This window comes from Salmo salar, chromosome 23, assembly GCF_965601325.2.
Source record: "Salmo salar chromosome 23, fSalSal1, whole genome shotgun sequence".
Classification (NCBI taxonomy): domain Eukaryota; kingdom Metazoa; phylum Chordata; class Actinopteri; order Salmoniformes; family Salmonidae; genus Salmo; species Salmo salar.
In genome coordinates this window covers 50,087,501-50,109,477 of record NC_138313.1, presented here as the reverse complement: position 1 = coordinate 50,109,477, position 21,977 = coordinate 50,087,501, and the positions used below count along the sequence as shown (strand labels likewise).

The window sequence follows — 21,977 nt, the reverse complement described above, 5'->3', positions numbered from 1 at the left end:
ATATCAGCAGGTATATCTCTCTGGTCACCCCTAAAGCCAACTCCTCCTTTGGTCGTCTCTCCTTCCAGTTCTCTGCTGCCAATGACTGGAACGAACTACAAAAATCTCTGAAACTGGAAACACTTATCTCCATCACTAGCTTTAAGCACCAGCTGTCAGAGCAGCTCACAGATCACTGCACCTGTACATAGCCCATCTATAATTTAGCCCAAACTACTACCTCTTCCCCTACTGTATTTATTTATTTATTATTTTGCTCCTTTGCACCATATTATTTATATTTTAACTTTGAACTTTCTTCAAATTATAAATCTACCATTCCAGTGTTTTACTTGCTATATTGTATTTACTTTGCCACCATGGCCTTTTTTGCCTTTACCTCCCTTATCTCACCTCATTTGCTCACTTTGTATATAGACTTATTTCTCTACTGTATTATTGACTGTATGTTTGTTTTACTCCATGTGTAACTCTGTGTTTTTGTATGTTGTCGAACTGCTTTGCTTTATCTTGGCCAGGTCGCAATTATAAATGAGAACTTGTTCTCAACTTGCCTACCTGGTTAAATAAAGGTGAAATAAATAAATAAAAGGAGCTACAGAATGTCATTTTGGTGAGTTCTACAAGCGACTATGCCAAATTCTCTAAAACGACTTTGGTGGCGGCTTATGGTAGAGAAACGTACATTAAATTATCTGGCAACAGCTCGAGGAGACATTCCTGCAGTCAGCGTACCAATTGCACTGCTCCCTCAAAATTGACCAACTCTCTACATGTTGCGTTTGTATTTTAGTATTTTTGTTGTGTGTAAGATAATGTGACAGGTGAAGTGAAGAACTGGCTCTGCTTTATCTCCTAACGTATTGCACAAGTTAAGTGCAGGTATTTACTTTAAAAGTAGCTACAAATATAACAATTTATTGAAAAACTTCAAATAAATAATTTAAATGCTATTGAAAAGCCATCCCGTTGCTATTTCCCCCGGTGTACAAGCCTAAACGTCTGCCGAACAGGCCCGGAGCGCTTCATCAGTACATCTCACCTGTTTCTCCAACAGTCAGTTCCTCCATACGTACCGCTCCTCCGTAGGTAGGTACCGCTCCTCCGTAGGTAGGTACCGCTCCTCCGTAGGTACCGCTCCTCCGTAGGTACCGCTCCTCCGTAGGTACCGCTCCTCCGTAGGTACCGCTCCTCCGTAGGTACCGCTCCTCCGTAGGTAGGTTCCGCTCCTCCGTAGGTACCGCTCCTCCGTAGGTACCGCTCCTCCGTAGGTAGGTACCGCTCCTCCGTAGGTACCGCTCCTCCATGGTCCAACATGTAGCACCCACCTGGGTAAATCCATGGCTGCTGAGAAGCAGTGGTTCAGAACAATCCCGGAGCCTCTTCTGCCCTTCTTCTTCTCTCGTGTTGTAATTCTTCCCGACAGATGAAACAATAAATGATTTGAATCCAAACAGCCATATATAGCTGGCTATCTATAAGCCAAAAATATTGACTTTTCATCCCAATTCTGCAACTCTGAGAGTCAAGACCACATTTGACAGTTTTTAGTCATTTAGCAGATGTTCTAAACCAGAGCTACTAACAGTAGTGAGTACATACATTTCCATTCGTACTGGTCCCGGTACTGGTCCCGGTATTGGTCCCGGTATTGGTCCCGGTACTGGTCCCGGTATTGGTCCCGATATTGGTCCCGGTACTGGTCCCAGTATTGGTCCCGTTATTGGTCCCGGTATACTGGTCCCGATATTGGTCCCGGTACTGGTCCCAGTACTGGTCCCGGTATTGGTCCCGATATTGGTCCCGGTACTGGTCCCAGTACTGGTCCCGGTATTGGTCCCGATATTGGTCCCGGTACTGGTCCCAGTATTGGTCCCGGTATTGGTCCCGGTATACTGGTCCCGATATTGGTCCCGGTATTGGTCCCGGTATTGGTCCTGGTACTGGTCCCAGTATTGGTCCCGGTATTGGTCCTGGTACTGGTCCCGATATTGGTACTGGTACTGGTCCCGGTACTGGTCCCGGTATTGGTCCCGGTATACTGGTCCCGGTATTGGTCCCGATATTGGTCCCGGTATTGGTCCCAGTACTGGTACTGGTCCCGGTATTGGTCCCGGTACTGGTCCCGGTATTGGTCCTGGTATTGGTCCCGGTATTGGTCCTGGTACTGGTCCCGGTATTGGTCCTGGTATTGGTCCCGGTATTGGTCCTGGTACTGGTCCCGGTATTGGTCCTGGTACTGGTCCTGGTACTGGTCCCGGTATTGGTCCCGGTATTGGTCCTGGTACTGGTCCTGGTACTGGTCCCGGTATTGGTCCCGGTATTGGTCCTGGTACTGGTCCTGGTACTGGTCCCGGTATTGGTCCTGGTACTGGTCCCCGCCACAAGATTGAAGTGATCAACCCCCAGAGCAAACACGCATTGTTTTATTTTAAATGCAACAAAAAACACAAAAATAAACGAAATTATTTCCAGATATTTATGTTATTTTCAATTGAGGCGATGGGTTAGTACTCTCACTGCCATTAGACTGGCAGGGCAGCCCTCTCTGGAAACCAAGGGCTTAGCTGAATGGTCTCTGTGTTCTGCATCTGTGACTGAGTGTGTGGCTACCTCTTTTTTTCTCTCTACTGTGACTGATCTGGCTGTATTTCTTTAGTAATGTCTCTACTGTGACTGATCTGGCTGTATTTCTTTAGTAATGTCTTTCTCTCCTCTCTACTGTGACTGATCTGGCTGTATTTCTTTAGTAATGTCTTTCTCTCCTCTCTACTGTGACTGATCTGGCTGTATTTCTTTAGTAATGTCTCTACTGTGACTGATCTGGCTGTATTTCTTTAGTAATGTCTTTCTCTCCTCTCTACTGTGACTGATCTGGCTGTATTTCTTTAGTAATGTCTTTCTCTCCTCTCTACTGTGACTGATCTGGCTGTATTTCTTTAGTAATGTCTCTACTGTGACTGATCTGGCTGTATTTCTTTAGTAATGTCTTTCTCTCCTCTCTACTGTGACTGATCTGGCTGTATTTCTTTAGTAATGTCTCTCTCTCCTCTCTACTGTGACTGATCTGGCTGTATTTCTTTAGTAATGTCTCTACTGTGACTGATCTGGCTGTATTTCTTTAGTAATGTCTTTCTCTCCTCTCTACTGTGACTGATCTGGCTGTATTTCTTTAGTAATGTCTTTCTCTCCTCTCTACTGTGACTGATCTGGCTGTATTTCTTTAGTAATGTCTCTACTGTGACTGATCTGGCTGTATTTCTTTAGTAATGTCTTTCTCTCCTCTCTACTGTGACTGATCTGGCTGTATTTCTTTAGTAATGTCTTTCTCTCCTCTCTACTGTGACTGATCTGGCTGTATTTCTTTAGTAATGTCTCTACTGTGACTGATCTGGCTGTATTTCTTTAGTAATGTCTTTCTCTCCTCTCTACTGTGACTGATCTGGCTGTATTTCTTTAGTAATGTCTCTCTCTCCTCTCTACTGTGACTGATCTGGCTGTATTTCTTTAGTAATGTCTCTACTGTGACTGATCTGGCTGTATTTCTTTAGTAATGTCTCTCCTCTCTACTGTGACTGATCTGGCTGTATTTCTTTAGTAATGTCTCTCTCTCCTCTCTACTGTGACTGATCTGGCTGTATTTCTTTAGTAATGTCTCTACTGTGACTGATCTGGCTGTATTTCTTTAGTAATGTCTCTCTCTCCTCTCTACTGTGACTGATCTGGCTGTATTTCTTTAGTAATGTCTCTCCCCACTGTGACTGATCTGGCTGTATTTCTTTAGTAATGTCTCTCTCTCCTCTCTACTGTGACTGATCTGGCTTTATTTCTTTAGTAATGTCTCTACTGTGACTGATCTGGCTGTATTTCTTTAGTAATGTCTCTACTGTGACTGATCTGGCTGTATTTCTTTAGTAATGTCTCTCTCTCTACTGTGACTGATCTGGCTGTATTTCTTTAGTAATGTCTCTCTCTCTACTGTGACTGATCTGGCTGTATTTCTTTAGTAATGTCTCTACTGTGACTGATCTGGCTGTATTTCTTTAGTAATGTCTTTCTCTCCTCTCTACTGTGACTGATCTGGCTGTATTTCTTTAGTAATGTCTCTACTGTGACTGATCTGGCTGTATTTCTTTAGTAATGTCTTTCTCTCCTCTCTACTGTGACTGATCTGGCTGTATTTCTTTAGTAATGTCTTTCTCTCCTCTCTACTGTGACTGATCTGGCTGTATTTCTTTAGTAATGTCTTTCTCTCCTCTCTACTGTGACTGATCTGGCTGTATTTCTTTAGTAATGTCTCTACTGTGACTGATCTGGCTGTATTTCTTTAGTAATGTCTCTCTCTCTACTGTGACTGATCTGGCTGTATTTCTTTAGTAATGTCTCTACTGTGACTGATCTGGCTGTATTTCTTTAGTAATGTCTTTCTCTCCTCTCTACTGTGACTGATCTGGCTGTATTTCTTTAGTAATGTCTCTACTGTGACTGATCTGGCTGTATTTCTTTAGTAATGTCTCTCTCTCTACTGTGACTGATCTGGCTGTATTTCTTTAGTAATGTCTCTACTGTGACTGATCTGGCTGTATTTCTTTAGTAATGTCTCTCTCTCTACTGTGACTGATCTGGCTGTATTTCTTTAGTAATGTCTCTACTGTGACTGATCTGGCTGTATTTCTTTAGTAATGTCTCTACTGTGACTGATCTGGCTGTATTTCTTTAGTAATGTCTTTCTCTCCTCTCTACTGTGACTGATCTGGCTGTATTTCTTTAGTAATGTCTCTACTGTGACTGATCTGGCTGTATTTCTTTAGTAATGTCTCTCTCTCCTCTCTACTGTGACTGATCTGGCTGTATTTCTTTAGTAATGTCTCTCTCTCCTCTCTCGCTCCTTCTGTTTCGCTTTCTCAATTCAGTTTTTTTTTTCAAATTCAAAATGGTTCATGTCATGACAATAGTGCCTATTTGTTTGGGCATGGAGCCTGTGTGTTCGTGATGCTGCTCTCACACCCACTGGCATCAGGCCTATCAGGAAGCCAAGGGCTTTGGCTGGCACTATTATATATCTATGGTGGGCTCCCGAGTGGCGCAGCGGTCTAAGGCACTGTGTCTCAGCGCAAGGGGCGTCACTGTAGTACCTGGTTCGATTCCAGGCTGTATCACATCCGGCCGTGATTGGGAGTCCCGTAGAGCGGAGCACAATTGGCCCAGCGTCGTCTGGGTTTAGCCGTTTGTAGGCCGTCATCGTAAATAAGAATTTGTTCTTAACTTACTTGCCTCGTTTAAATAAAGGTTAAATAAAATACAATTCTGCTGTGACCTGGGCGTATTTAATAGTAATGTGTTCCATCTCTCTCTGTTTCTACTTCTGTCTCAGTTCACTTTCAATGCTTTTATCGGCATGACGTTATATATTGCCAAATATACTGTGTGTATTCATAACATCAACAACAGTAATTATATACTGCATCCTCTTCTCCAGCGGCCCCGGCCCTGAGGACTCCCCTGTACCCTCCCTTCGTTATGATGGGTCACCATCATGATATAAATGGAGGTCTGACCAGCCCTGGGGTCTACGCTGGACTACACATCTCTCCTCAGATGAGTGCTGCCGCCGCTGCGTATGGACGATCACCCATGGTGAGATATACTGCGGATTCCTAGTGTTCGCATCTAATCTCGGTGTGGGTTTTGTGTGAGTAATCATATAGGTATTATGATGCTGTATCTTTTTAGTTTTTGTAGGCGTTTACTATAGATAGTCTCGTGTTGCTAAAATGTCCAAAATCACGTTGTTGTCGCGCCTCCTTTTTTTTTTGGGGAGAATTTTGTTTTAGCCAAAACTGTTTCGAATGGGCAGCTGGATTCCAGCAGGTACATTTTTATTGGATGTTACCTTTCAAGAACCCTCCCACCCACATGCCCGTATAAGCATTATGTTATGTTCGTCACAGTTTTACGACCAGATAGAAACATTTTGGAGAGTTGTTCCGTATGCTACTTTGAAAATGGAAGAAAACCTGCAGTAAAAACTATCCAGAAGTTGGTCTATACCCAACATCCACCTGATGAGGTCTATACCCAACATCCACCTAATGAAGGCATTACCCAACATCCATCTGATGAGGGCATTACCCAACATCCATCTGATGAGGTCTATACCCAACATCCACCTGATGAGGTCTATACCCAACATCCACCTAATGAAGGCATTACCCAACATCCACCTGATGAGGGCATTACCCAACATCCACCTGATGAAGGTCATATACCCAACATCCACCTGATGGAGGCATTACCCAACATCCAGCTGATGGAGGCATTACCCAACATCCACCTGATGAAGGCATTACCCAACATCCACCTGATGAGGTCTATACCCAACATCCACCTAATGAAGGCATTACCCAACATCCACCTGATGAGGTCATATACCCAACATCCACCTGATGAAGGCATTACCCAACATCCACCTGATGAAGGCATTACCCAACATCCACCTGATGAAGGCATTACCCAACATCCACCTGATGAGGTCTATACCCAACATCCACCTGATGAAGGCATTACCCAACATCCACCTGATGAGGGCATTACCCAACATCCACCTGATGAAGGCATTACCCAACATCCACCTGATGAAGGCATTACCCAACATCCACCTGATGGAGGCATTACCCAACATCCACCTGATGGAGGCATTACCCAACATCCACCTGATGAAGGCATTACCCAACATCCACCTGATGAAGGCATTACCCAACATCCACCTGATGAGGTCTATACCCAACATCCACCTGATGAAGGCATTACCCAACATCCACCTGATGAAGGCATTACCCAACATCCACCTGATGAGGTCTATACCCAACATCCACCTGATGAGGTCTATACCCAACATCCACCTGATGAAGGCATTACCCGACATCCACCTGATGAGGTCTATACCCGACATCCACCTGACGGAGGTCTATACCCAACATCCACCTGATGAAGGCATTACCCAACATCCACCTGATGAAGGCATTACCCAACATCCACCTGATGAAGGCATTACCCAACATCCACCTGATGAAGGCATTACCCAACATCCACCTGATGAGGTCTATACCCAACATCCACCTGATGAGGTCTATACCCAACATCCACCTGATGGAGGCATTACCCAACATCCACCTGATGATCGTCATGTACCCAACATCCACCTGATGAAGGCATTACCCAACATCCACCTGATGAAGGCATTACCCAACATCCACCTGATGAAGGCATTACCCAACATCCACCTGATGAAGGCATTACCCAACATCCACCTGATGAAGGCATTACCCAACATCCACCTGATGAAGGCATTACCCAACATCCACCTGATGACGGCATTACCCAACATCCACCTGATGAAGGCATTACCCAACATCCACCTGATGAAGGCATTACCCAACATCCACCTGATGAAGGCATTACCCAACATCCACCTGATGAAGGCATTACCCAACATCCACCTGATGAAGACATTACCCAACATCCACCTGATGAAGGCATTACCCAACATCCACCTGATGAGGTCTATACCCAACATCCACCTGATGAGGTCTATACCCAACATCCACCTGATGAAGGCATTACCCAACATCCACCAGATGAGGTCTATACCCAACATCCACCTGATGAAGGCATTACCCAACATCCACCTGAGGTCTATACCCAACATCCACCTGATGAAGGCATTACCCAACATCCACCTGATGGAGGCATTACCCAACATCCACCTGATGAAGGCATTACCCAACATCCACCTGATGAAGGTCTATTACCCAACATCCACCTGATGAAGGTCATATACCCAACATCCACCTGATGAAGGCATTACCCAACATCCACCTGATGGAGGCATTACCCAACATCCACCTGATGGAGGCATTACCCAACATCCAGCTGATGAAGGCATTACCCAACATCCACCTGATGAAGGCATTACCCAACATCCAGCTGATGAAGGCATTACCCAACATCCAGCTGATGGAGGCATTACCCAACATCCACCTGATGAAGGCATTACCCAACATCCACCTGATGGAGGGCATTACCCAACATCCAGCTGATGAGGTCTATACCCAACATCCACCTGATGAGGCATTACCCAACATCCACCTGATGAAGGCATTACCCAACATCCACCTGATGAAGGCATTACCCAACATCCACCTGATGAAGGCATTACCCAACATCCACCTGATGAAGGCATTACCCAACATCCACCTGATGGAGGCATTACCCAACATCCAGCTGATGGAGGCATTACCCAACATCCAGCTGATGAAGGCATTACCCAACATCCAGCTGATGAAGGCATTACCCAACATCCACCTTATGAAGGCATTACCCAACATCCAGCTGATGAGGTCTATACCCAACATCCACCGGGTACCTTTTGAGCTCCGTCCAAGCAAGGCATTTGATTGGTTTGACGTGTTGCGAGGCGTTACCGATTTAAACAGGGTTTCCACCCCGTTTGGATCTACTTTCTACCATTGACTTCACCAGGCTTTCCATGTACAGTGAGGGGGGAAAAAAGTATTTGATCCCCTGCTGATTTTGTACGTTTGCCCACTAACAAAGAAATGATCAGTCTATAATTTTAATGGTAGGTTTATTTGAACAGTGAGAGACAGAATAACAACAACAAATATCCAGAAAAAACGCATGTCAAAAATGTTCTAAATTGATTTGCATTTTAATGAGGGAAATAAGTATTTGACCCCCTCTCAATCAGAAAGATTTCTGGCTCCCAGGTGTCTTTTATACAGGTAACGAGTAGGGAAGCCTGCTTCTCCACAAGGCTACTCTGTATGTTATGTAAATAGTATGTTGTGTAGGTCATGTTGTCCCTGTGTTGTTCTGTTTCAGGGTTTTGATCCTCATCCCCACATGAGACCAGGTCTTCCAGCCAGTCTCACCTCCATACCTGGAGGAAAACCGTAAGTACCTTACACACTCAGGGTTCTGCTTTTAGTCTCTCTGTCTGTCTGGCTGGATGTCTGTCTCTGTCTGTCTCTCTCTCTGGCTGGATGTCTGTCTCTGTCTGTCTCTCTCTCTGGCTGGATGTCTGTCTCTGTCTGTCTCTCTCTCAGGCTGTCTGTCTCTGTCTGGCTCTCTCTGACTGTCTCTCTGTCTGTCTGGCTCTCTCTCTCTCTCTCTCTCTCTCTCCCCGTCTGTCTCTCTCTCTCCCTGTCGTCTCGCTCTCTCTCTCCCTGTCTGTCTCTCTCTCTCCCTGTCTCTCTCTCGCTCCCCGTCTCTCTCTCGCTCCCCGTCTGTCTCTCTCTCCCCGTCTGTCTCTCTCTCCCCGTCTGTCTCTCTCTCCCTGTCTCTCTCTCCCTGTTTGTCTCTCTCTCTCCCTGTCTCTCTCTCTCCCCGTCTGTCTCTCTCTCCCTGTCTCTCTCTCCCTGTTTGTCTCTCTCTCTCCCTGTCTCTCTCTCTCCCTGTTTGTCTCTCTCCCCGTCTTTCTCTCTCTCTCCCCGTCTGTCTCTCTCTGTCTGTCTTAGATGAAGCCCTTCAGTCCTACACTACCTATCTCTTAGAATACCAATCATCAGGGGTCATGTTTGTTACCGTAACAAAAACCTCTTGCAAAGGAAAGCTAAAATGAGTGTTTGTTATTGGATAACTCCAGGTAGTCCCTTCCCGTTTCAGTCCGTTTTCTTCCATTTGGTACCAAATGAACACTACCCAGCAGTACTAAAGAGAGCCTATGTCTCATCTTCCAGAGCCTACTCCTTCCACGTGAGTGCGGACGGCCAGATGCAGCCGGTGCCGTTCCCTCCGGACGCCCTGATAGGCCCGGGGATCCCCCGGCACGCCCGTCAGATCAACACGCTGAGCCACGGTGAGGTGGTGTGTGCCGTCACTATCTCTAATCCAACCAGACACGTCTACACAGGAGGGAAGGGCTGTGTCAAGATCTGGGACATCAGCCAGCCGGGCAGCAAGAGTCCTGTCTCTCAACTAGACTGTCTGGTGAGAACAATATTATACTATATAATACTATATAATACTATGTAATATGTAGGATATCAGCCAGCCAATCAACAAGAGTCCTGTCTCTCCACTTGACTGTCTGGTGAGGACAATATTATACTATATAATACTGTATAATACTATGTAATATGTAGGATATCAGCCAGCCAATCAACAAGAGTCCTGTCTCTCCACTAGACTTTCTGGTGAGGACAATATTATACTATATAATACTATATAATACTATGGAATATCTAGGATATCAGCCAGTCAACAAGAGTCCTGTCTCTCCACTTGACTGTCTGGTGAGAACAATATTATACTATATAATACTATATAATACTATGGAATATCTAGGATATCAGCCAGCCAACAAGAGTCCTGTCTCTCCACTAGACTGTCTGGTGAGGACAATATTATACTATATTATACTATGTAATATCTAGGATATCAGCCAGCCGGGCAGCAAGAGTCCTGTCTCTCCACTAGACTGTCTGGTGAGGACTACAGCTGTTGTTTCTACTATTTCACTTGTTTACTTTGATCTAAGTAATTTTTGTTGGTGTATATGATCCCTGAGTGGGAATTGAACCCTTGACCTTGACACGGCTCGTGCCACACCTTAATAACCAACCAAACAGTACCACTTATCTCTGCTGCAGTCTAGATGTGTTTACTACGATGGTAGGAATAAAATGAATGTTCCTTCAGTCTGTCTGTGGCTAGAACCTCAGGCCTGATCCCTTGAGCTGCTCAGTGTTGTGTATCGATTTGTCTGTTTCCCTCTGTCTACCAGAACAGGGATAACTACATCCGTTCCTGTAAGCTTCTCCCTGACGGTCGTACCCTCATCGTAGGAGGAGAAGCCAGTACTTTAACCATCTGGGATCTAGCCTCCCAGACGCCTCGTATCAAGGCTGAGCTGACGTCTTCCGCCCCGGCCTGCTACGCCCTCGCCATCTCCCCAGACGCCAAGGTCTGTTTCTCCTGTTGCAGCGATGGGAACATCGCCGTCTGGGACCTGCACAACCAGACTCTCGTCAGGTAGGAGAAGATGGAATGGCTGGGGCTGTGTATGTGGTTTATACTGATATTTGGGACTTTCTGAGCACATCAAATCAACGTTTATTGGTCGCATACACAGACTTGCAGACGTTGTCGCAGGTGCAGCTTAATGTTTGTGTTTCTAGCTCCAACAGTGCAGTAATAATACCCAGCAATACAAACAATACGCACATAATCCAGATTTTTATTTTTGTTATAAGTTATTTAGGATAAGCCATGACTAGAATACAGTATATACAGTTGAAGTGGGAAGTTTACATACACTTGGGTCGGAGTCATTAAAACTAGTTTTTCAACCACTCCACAAATTTCTTGTTGTCAAACTATAGTTTTGGCAAGTCGGTTAGGACATCTACTTTGTGCATGACACAAGTCATTTTTCCAACAATTGTTTGCATACAGATTACTTCACTTATAATTCCCTGTATCACAATTCTAGTGGGTCAGAAGTTTACATACACTAAGTTGACTGTGCCTTTAAACAGCTTGGAAAATGATGTCATGGCTTTAGAAGCTTCTGATAGGCTAGTTGACGTCATTTGAGTCAATTGGATGTGTACCTCTGGATGTATTTCAAGGCCTACCTTCAAACTCAGTGCCTCTTTGCTTGACATCGTGTGAAAATCAAAAGAAATGAGCCAAGACCTCAGAAACAAATTTGTAGACCTCCACAAGTCTGGTTCATCCTTCGGAGCAATTTCCAAATACCTGAAGGCACCATGTTCATCTGTACAAACAATAGTACGCAAGTGTAAACACCATGGGACCACGCAGCCATCATACCGCTCAGGAAGGAAATGCGTTCTGTCTCGTAGAGATTAACGTACTTTGGTGCGAAAAGTGCAAATCAATCCCAGAACAACAGCAAAGGACCTTGTGAAGATGCTGGAGGAAACAGTTAAAAAAGTATCTATATCCACAATAAAACAAGTCCTATATCGACAAAACCTGAAAGGCCGCTCAGCAAGGAAGAAGCCACTGCTCCAAAACTGTTGCAACTGAACATGGGGACAAAGATTGTACTTTTTGGAGAAATGTCCTCTATTCTGATGAAACAAAAATAGAACTGTTTGGCCATAATGACCATCGTTATGTTTGGAGGAAAAAGGGAGGCTTGCAAGCCGAAGAACACCATCCCAGGTGTGAAGCACGGGGGTGGCAGCATCATGTTGTGGGGGTGCTTTGTTGCAGGAGGGACTGGTGCACTTCACAAAATACATGGCATCATGAGGCAGGAAAATTATGTAGATATATTGAAGCAACATCTCAAGACATCAGTCAGGAAGTTAAAGCTTGGTTGCAAATGGGTCTTCCAAATGGACAATGACCCCAAGCATACTTCCAAAGTTGTGGCAAAATGGCTTAATAAGGACAACAAAGTCAAGGTATTGGAGTGGCCATCACAAAGCCCTGACCTCAATCCTATAGAAGATTTGTGGGCAGAACTGAAAAAGCATGTGCGAGCAAGGAGGCCTACAAATCTGACTCAGTTACACCAGCTCTGTCAGGAGGAATGGGCCAAAATTCACCCGACTTATTGTGGGAAGGTTGTGGAAGGCTATCCGAAATGTTTGACCCAAGTTAAACAATTTATAGGCAATGCTACCAAATACTAATTGAGTCTATGTAAACTTCTGACCCACTGGGAACGTGATGAAAGAAATAAAAGCTGAAATAAATCATTCTCTCTACTATTATTCTGACATTTCACATTCTTAAAATAAAGTGGTGATCCTAACTGACCTAAGACAGGGAATTTTTACTAGGATTAAATGTCAGAAATTGTGATAAACTGAGTTTAAATGTATTTGGCTAAGGTGTATGTAAACTTCCGACTTCAACTGTACATATGAAGTAGACAACAGTAGTTATATAGGATGAACCAGGACTAGAATATAGTATATACATATGAAGTGGGTAAAACAGTAAACGTTATTAAAGTGACCAGTGATTCCATGACTATGTACACAGGGCAGCAGCCTCTAAGGTTCAGGGTTGAGTACCGGGTGGTAGCCGGCTAGTAACGGTGACTAAAGTTCAAGGCAGGGTGCTGGGCGGAGGCTGGCTTGTGGTGACTATTTAACAGTCTGATGGCCTGTAGATAAATGTTTTTCAGTCTCTCGGTCCCCGCTTTGATGCACCTGTACTGTCTCCGCCTTCTAGATGATAGCGTTGTGAACAGGCCATGGCTCGGGGTGGCTGAGGTCCTTGATGATCTTCTAGATGGTAGTCAGGGGTGAACAGGCCGTGGCTCGGGTGGCTGAGGTCCTTGATGATCTTCTTGTCCTTCCTGTGACACCGGGTGGTGTAGATGTCCCGGAGGGCAGGCAGTGTGGCCCCGGTGATGCATTGGGCTGACCACACCACCCTCCGGGGCGCCCTGTGGTTGTGGATGGTGCAATTACTGTACCAGGCGGTGATACAGCCCGACAGGATGCTCTCAATGGTGCATCTGTAGAAGTTCATGAGTGTCTTAGGGACCGAATTTCTTCAGCCTCCTGACGTTGAAGAGGTGCTGTTGCATCTTCCGTGTGGACGGGCCATTTCACGTTGTCAGTGACGCCGAGGAACTTGAAAGCTTTTCACCCTCTGTGCCCTTGTGGATACGGGGGTGCTCCCTCTGCTGTTTCCTGAAGTCCACGATCATCTCCTTTGTTTTGTTGAAGTTGAGTGAGAAGTTATTTTCCTGGCACCACTTCGCCAGGGCCCTCACCTCCTTCCTTTAGGCTGTCTCGTCGTTGTTGGTAATCAGGCCTACCACTGTTGTGTCGTCTGAAAACTTGATGATTGAGTTGAAGACGTGCATGACCACGCAGTCATGGGTGAACAGGGAGTACAGGAGGGGGCTGAGCATACACCCCTGTGGGGCCCCCATGTTGAGGATCAGTGTGTCGGACGTGTTGTTGTTGCCTACCTTCACCACTTTGGGTCGGCCCATCAGTAAGTCCAGGACCCAGTTGCATAGGGAGGTGTTCAGACCCAGGTCCCTGAGCTTAGTGATGAGCTTCGAGGGCACTGTGGTGTTGAAGGCTGAGCTGTAGTCGATGAACAGCATTCTATACATGGGTATTTCTCTTGTCCAGGTGGGATAGGGCAGAGTTGTGTCGATTGTGTCGTCCGTGGATTTGTGATATGGGAATTGCAGTGTGTTTAGGGTGACAGGCAAGGTGGAGGTGATATGATCCTTAACTATCCTCTCAAAGCACTTCATGATGACAGTGGTGAGTGCTACGGGGCGATAGTCATTTAGTTCAGTTATCTTTGCTTTCTTGGGTACAGGAACAATGGTGGCCTTATTGAAGCATGTGGGGACAACAGACTGGGATAGGGAGAGATTTAATATATCCGTAAACACTCCAGCCAGCTGGTCTGCACATGCCCTGAGGATGCGGCCTGGGATGCTGTCTGGGCCGGCAGCCTTGCGACGGTTAACATGCTTAATGAATTACTTACGTTGGCCACGGAGAATAAAAGCACACAGTCCTTGTGAGCGGCTTGATGTTTTCTTCGAAGCAAAGAAGAAAAAGATGTGTGTGTGAGCTTGATGTTTTCCTCGAAGCAAAGAAGAAAAAGATGTGTGTGTGAGGAGTGAGGTGTCAGTGTCCGCGACATGGCTTGCTTTCCCTTTATAATCTGTGAATGTCTGGAGTCCCTCCCTCATATGTCTAGCGTCTGAGCCGTTAAATTGCAACTCTACTTTCTCTTTGTACTGTCGTATTGCCTTACGGAGGTCATAGCTCGTCTGTTTGTAAATGTCCCTGTTCCAAGTCACCTTGCCACGGTTAAATGTAGTGGTTTGCGCTTTCAGTTTTTCGTGAAAGCTGCCGTCTATCCGCCGTTACTGGTTTGGATAAGTTTTAATCATCACTGTAGGAACAACATCTTGGTCCCGGAAGGGAGAGTAGCAATGATTCAGGGTCAGTGTTGCCGTGTAGCACAAGAGATGTATTGATACAATTTTGGTATCGTTTACCTCAGATTTCTTTTATTAAAGTCCCATGCTACAGTAAATGCGGCCTCACAATATGCAGTTTCCACTTTGCACAAACAGTTCCTTCGGAAAGTATTCAGACCCCTTGACTTTTTTACGTTAGTCTTATTCTAAAATGTATTTAAAAAATATATATATCCTCAACAATACCCTATAATGACAAAGCAAAAACTTTTTAGATTTTTTTTGCAAATGTATAAAAATTCAAAATGGATATCTTATTTACATAAGTATTCAGACCCTTTGCTATGAGACTTGAAATTGAGCTCAGGTGCATCCTGTTCCCATTGATCGTTCTTGAGATGCTTCTACAGCTTGATTGGAGTCCACCTGTGGTAAATTCAATTGATTGGACATGGTTTGGAAAGGCACACACCTGTCTATATAAGGTCCCACAGTTGACAGTGCATGTCAGAACAAAAACCCAAGCCATGACGTCAAAGGAATTGTCCGTAGAGCTCCGAGACAGGATTGTGTCGAGGCACAGATCTGGGGAAGGGTACCAAAAACATTCTGCAGCATTGAAGGTCCCCAAGAACACAGTGGCCTCCATCATTCTTAAATGGAAGAAGTTTGGAACCACCAAGACTCTTCTTAGAGTTGGCCGCCCGGCCAAACTGAGCAGTCGAGGGAGAAGGGCCTTGGTTAGTTAGGTGACCAAGAACCCAATGTTCACTCTGACAGAGCTCTAGAGTTCCTCTGTGGAGATGGGAGAACCTTCCAGAAGGACAGCCATCTCTGCAGCACTCCACCGATCAAGACTTTATGGTTGAGTGGTCAGACGGAAGCAACTCCTCAGTAAAAGGCACATGACAGCCCACTTGGAGTTTGCCATAAGGCACCTAAAGGGTCTCAGGCTATGAGAAAAAAGATTCTCTGATCTGATGAAAACAAGATTGAAATCTTTGTTCTGAATGCCAAGCGTCACGTCTGGAGGAAACCTGGCACCATCCCTATAGTAAAGCATGGTGGTGGCAGCATCATGCTGTGAGGATGTTTTTCAGCGGCAAGGACTGGGAGACTAATCACGATCGAGGCAAAGATGAACAGAGCACAGAGAGATCCTTGATGAAAACCTGCTCCAGAGCGCTCCAGACCTCAGACTGGGGTGAAGGTTCACCTTCCAACAGGACAACGACCCTAAGCCCACAGCCAAGACAACGCAGGAGTGGCTTCAGGACAAGTTTCTGAATGTTCTTGAGTAGCCCAGCCAATGCCCGATCAAACATCTCTGGAGAGACCTGAAAATAGCATGTTTACAGTCCCTGTCTCTCTGGAAGGAGATCCTCGCCCTGAGCTTGTGTACTTTATTGTCCAGGGACTGAATGTAGTGAGTAGTATACTCTGCAGCGGTGCACACCACCTGAGTCTGACTAGGGCCCCACTCCTACCTCTTCTCTGGCGTCTGTGTTTTGGTGCAGCCCCCAGGCTGAGTAGAGCTGCTTCGGGAGATCCTCGCCCTGAGCTTATGTACTTTATTGTTCAGGAAGTTCAGGCAAAGGATCCAGGTCAGGGATGTCTAATTTCTGGTGTGTGACCTCCGATCTAATATCCAAAAGTTATTTCCAGGTGTAGGTAATAATACAAGAAACGTTCTGAGCAAATATTGTCTGAAAACAAAAATACTGCAAAGTTTGCTAAGAGGTAGAAACAGGGTGACCGGGGTCTGTCGGGCGCCATCTTGTCCCACCATGTGGTTTGTAAGAAGGTATAGATTGTAAGGACATTTTTGTTGACTACCTGTGGTCTTGTATGTTTGGTATTTTGTATGGCTTTCATGGTGGTTTATTAGACAATCTGTGATTTTATGGCAGAGGTTTGTAATACGTTTATGAGACTACCTGTGGTTTTAGGACAGTGGTTTGTAAAGACACGTTTGTCACTACCTGTGGGTTTAGGACAGTGGTTTGTAAGGACATTATTAGACTACCAGTGGGTTTAGGACATGGTTTGTAAGGACATTATTAGACTACCAGTGGGTTTATGGTAGGGGTTTGTAAGGACATTATTAGACTACCTACCAGTGGGTTTATGGTAGGGGTTTGTAAGGACATTATTAGACTACCAGTGGGTTTATGGTAGGGGTTTGTAAGGACATTATTAGACTACCAGTGGGTTTATGGTAGGGGTTTGTAAGGACATTATTAGACTACCAGTGGGTTTATGGTAGGGGTTTAGGACATTATTAGACTACCAGTGGGTTTATGGTAGGGGTTTAGGACATTATGAGACTACCAGTGGGTTTATGGTAGGGGTTTAGGACATTATTAGACTACCAGTGGGTTTATGGTAGGGGTTTAGGACATTATGAGACTACCAGTGGGTTTATGGTAGGGGTTTAGGACATTATGAGACTACCAGTGGGTTTATGGTAGGGGTTTAGGACATTATTAGACTACCAGTGGGTTTATGGTAGGGGTTTGTAAGGACATTATGAGACTACCAGTGGGTTTATGGTAGGGGTTTAGGACATTATTAGACTACCAGTGGGTTTATGGTAGGGGTTAAGGACATTATTAGACTACCAGTGGGTTTATGGTAGGGGTTAAGGACATTATTAGACTACCAGTGGGTTTATGGTAGGGGTTTAGGACATTATGAGACTACCAGTGGGTTTATGGTAGGGGTTTGTAAGGACATTATTAGACTACCAGTGGGTTTATGGTAGGGGTTTGTAAGGACGTTATTAGACTACCAGTGGGTTTATGGTAGGGGTTTAGGACATTATTAGACTACCAGTGGGTTTATGGTAGGGGTTTGTAAGGACATTATTAGACTACCAGTGGGTTTATGGTAGGGGTTTGTAAGGACATTATTAGACTACCAGTGGGTTTATGGTAGGGGTTTGTAAGGACATTATTAGACTACCAGTGGGTTTATGGTAGGGGTTTGTAAGGACATTATTAGACTACCAGTGGGTTTATGGTAGGGGTTTGTAAGGACATTATTAGACTACCAGTGGGTTTAGGACATGGTTTGTAAGGACATTATTAGACTACCAGTGGGTTTATGGTAGGGGTTTAGGACATTATTAGACTACCAGTGGGTTTATGGTAGGGGTTTAGGACATTATGAGACTACCAGTGGGTTTATGGTAGGGGTTTAGGACATTATTAGACTACCAGTGGGTTTATGGTAGGGGTTTAGGACATTATGAGACTACCAGTGGGTTTATGGTAGGGGTTTAGGACATTATGAGACTACCAGTGGGTTTATGGTAGGGGTTTAGGACATTATTAGACTACCAGTGGGTTTATGGTAGGGGTTTGTAAGGACATTATGAGACTACCAGTGGGTTTATGGTAGGGGTTTAGGACATTATTAGACTACCAGTGGGTTTATGGTAGGGGTTAAGGACATTATTAGACTACCAGTGGGTTTATGGTAGGGGTTAAGGACATTATTAGACTACCAGTGGGTTTATGGTAGGGGTTTAGGACATTATGAGACTACCAGTGGGTTTATGGTAGGGGTTTGTAAGGACATTATTAGACTACCAGTGGGTTTATGGTAGGGGTTTAGGACATTATTAGACTACCAGTGGGTTTATGGTAGGGGTTTGTAAGGACATTATTAGACTACCAGTGGGTTTATGGTAGGGGTTTGGGACATTATTAGACTACCAGTGGGTTTATGGTAGGGGTTAAGGACATTATTAGACTACCAGTGGGTTTATGGTAGGGGTTTAGGACATTATTAGACTACCAGTGGGTTTATGGTAGGGGTTTGTAAGGACATTATGAGACTACCAGTGGGTTTATGGTAGGGGTTTAGGACATTATTAGACTACCAGTGAGTTTATGGTAGGGGTTTAGGACATTATTAGACTACCAGTGGGTTTATGGTAGGGGTTTGTAAGGACACTATTAGACTACCAGTGGGTTTATGGTAGGGGTTTGTAAGGACATTTTTAGACTACCAGTGGTTTTATGGTAGGGGTTTAGGACATTATGAGACTACCAGTGGGTTTATGGTAGGGGTTAAGGACATTATTAGACTACCAGTGGGTTTATGGTAGGGGTTTGTAAGGACGTTATTAGACTACCAGTGGGTTTATGGTAGGGGTTTAGGACATTATTAGACTACCAGTGGGTTTATGGTAGGGGTTTGTAAGGACATTATTAGACTACCAGTGGGTTTATGGTAGGGGTTTGTAAGGACATTATTAGACTACCAGTGGGTTTATGGTAGGGGTTTGTAAGGACATTATTAGACTACCAGTGGGTTTATGGTAGGGGTTTGTAAGGACATTATTAGACTACCAGTGGGTTTATGGTAGGGGTTTGTAAGGACATTATTAGACTACCAGTGGGTTTAGGACATGGTTTGTAAGGCCATTATTAGACTACCAGTGGGTTTATGGTAGGGGTTTAGGACATTATTAGACTACCAGTGGGTTTATGGTAGGGGTTTGTAAGGACATTATGAGACTACCAGTGGGTTTATGGTAGGGGTTTGAGACATTATTAGACTACCAGTGGGTTTATGGTAAGGGTTTGTAAGGACATTATTAGACTACCAGTGGGTTTATGGTAGGGGTTTGGGACATTATGAGACTACCAGTGGGTTTATGGTAGGGGTTTGTAAGGACATTATTAGACTACCAGTGGGTTTATGGTAGGGGTTTAGGACATTATGAGACTACCAGTGGGTTTATGGTAGGGGTTTGTAAGGACATTACTAGACTACCAGTGGGTTTATGGTAGGGGTTTGTAAGGACATTATTAGACTACCTACCAGTGGGTTTATGGTAGGGGTTTAGGACATTATTAGACTACCAGTGGGTTTATGGTAGGGGTTTAGGACATTATTAGACTACCAGTGGGTTTATGGTAGGGGTTTGTAAGGACATTATTAGACTACCAGTGGGTTTATGGTAGGGGTTTAGGACATTATTAGACTACCAGTGGGTTTATGGTAGGGGTTTAGGACATTATTAGACTACCAGTGGGTTTATGGTAGGAGTTTGTAAGGACATTATGAGACTACCAGTGGGTTTATGGTAGGGGTTTGGGACATTATTAGACTACCAGTGGGTTTATGGTAGGGGTTTGTAAGGACATTATTAGACTACCAGTGGGTTTATGGTAGGGGTTTGTAAGGACACTATTAGACTACCAGTGGGTTTATGGTAGGGGTTTGTAAGGACATTATTAGACTACCAGTGGGTTTATGGTAGGGGTTTGTAAGGACATTATTAGACTACCAGTGGGTTTATGGTAGGGGTTTAGGACATTATGAGACTACCAGTGGGTTTATGGTAGGGGTTTGTAAGGACATTATTAGACTACCAGTGGGTTTATCGTAGGGGTTTGTAAGGACATTATTAGACTACCAGTGGGTTTATGGTAGGGGTTTGTAAGGACATTATTAGACTACCAGTGGGTTTATGGTAGGGGTTTAGGACATTATTAGACTACCAGTGGGTTTATGGTAGGGGTTTAGGACATTATTAGACTACCAGTGGGTTTATGGTAGGGGTTTGTAAGGACATTATTAGACTACCAGTGGGTTTATGGTAGGGGTTTAGGACATTATTAGACTACCAGTGGGTTTATGGTAGGGGTTTAGGACATTATTAGACTACCAGTGGGTTTATGGTAGGGGTTTGTAAGGACATTATTAGACTACCAGTGGGTTTATGGTAGGGGTTTGTAAGGACATTATTAGACTACCAGTGGGTTTATGGTAGGGGTTTAGGACATTATTAGACTACCAGTGGGTTTATGGTAGGGGTTTGTAAGGACATTATTAGACTACCAGTGGGTTTATGGTAGGGGTTTAGGACATTATTAGACTACCAGTGGGTTTATGGTAGGGGTTGTAAGGACATTATTAGACTACCAGTGGGTTTATGGTAGGGGTTTAGGACATTATTAGACTACCAGTGGGTTTATGGTAGGGGTTTGTAAGGACATTATTAGACTACCAGTGGGTTTATGGTAGGGGTTTAGGACATTATTAGACTACCAGTGGGTTTATGGTAGGGGTTTGTAAGGACATTATTAGACTACCAGTGGGTTTATGGTAGGGGTTTAGGACATTATTAGACTACCAGTGGGTTTATGGTAGGGGTTTAGGACATTATTAGACTACCAGTGGGTTTATGGTAGGGGTTTGTAAGGACACTATTAGACTACCAGTGGGTTTATGGTAGGGGTTTGTAAGGACATTTTTAGACTACCAGTGGTTTTATGGTAGGGGTTTAGGACATTATGAGACTACCAGTGGGTTTATGGTAGGGGTTAAGGACATTATTAGACTACCAGTGGGTTTATGGTAGGGGTTTGTAAGGACGTTATTAGACTACCAGTGGGTTTATGGTAGGGGTTTAGGACATTATTAGACTACCAGTGGGTTTATGGTAGGAGTTAAGGACATTATTAGACTACCAGTGGGTTTATGGTAGGGGTTAAGGACATTATTAGACTACCAGTGGGTTTATGGTAGGGGTTTAGGACATTATTAGACTACCAGTGGTTTTATGGTAGGGGTCTGTAAGGACATTATGAGACTACCAGTGGGTTTATGGTAGGGGTTTGGGACATTATTAGACTACCAGTGGGTTTATGGTAGGGGTTAAGGACATTATTAGACTACCAGTGGGTTTATGGTAGGGGTTTAGGAGATTATTAGACTACCAGTGGGTTTATGGTAGGGGTTAAGGACATTATTAGACTACCTACCAGTGGGTTTATGGTAGGGGTTAAGGACATTATTAGACTACCAGTGGGTTTATGGTAGGGGTTTAGGACATTATTAGACTACCAGTGGGTTTATGGTAGGGGTTTGTAAGGACACTATTAGACTACCAGTGGGTTTATGGTAGGGCTTTGTAAGGACATTATTAGACTACCAGTGGGTTTATGGTAGGGGTTTGTAAGGACATTATTAGACTACCTACCAGTGG

The 21,977-nt window shown here is 44.5% G+C and overlaps 1 protein-coding gene across 1 annotated transcript in view; it reads left to right on the top strand.

Moving 5' to 3' along the window:
* tle3a (TLE family member 3, transcriptional corepressor a) overlaps positions 1 to 21,977 on the top strand; it is a 110,670-nt gene that overhangs the window by 81,704 nt on the left and 6,989 nt on the right. The window contains exons 13-16 of the mRNA XM_082968208.1: positions 5,480 to 5,637; positions 8,905 to 8,975; positions 9,762 to 10,011; positions 10,808 to 11,055. Coding sequence (XP_082824334.1) covers positions 5,480 to 5,637; positions 8,905 to 8,975; positions 9,762 to 10,011; positions 10,808 to 11,055 — 727 coding nt within the window. The remainder of the gene's footprint in view (positions 1 to 5,479; positions 5,638 to 8,904; positions 8,976 to 9,761; positions 10,012 to 10,807; positions 11,056 to 21,977) is intronic.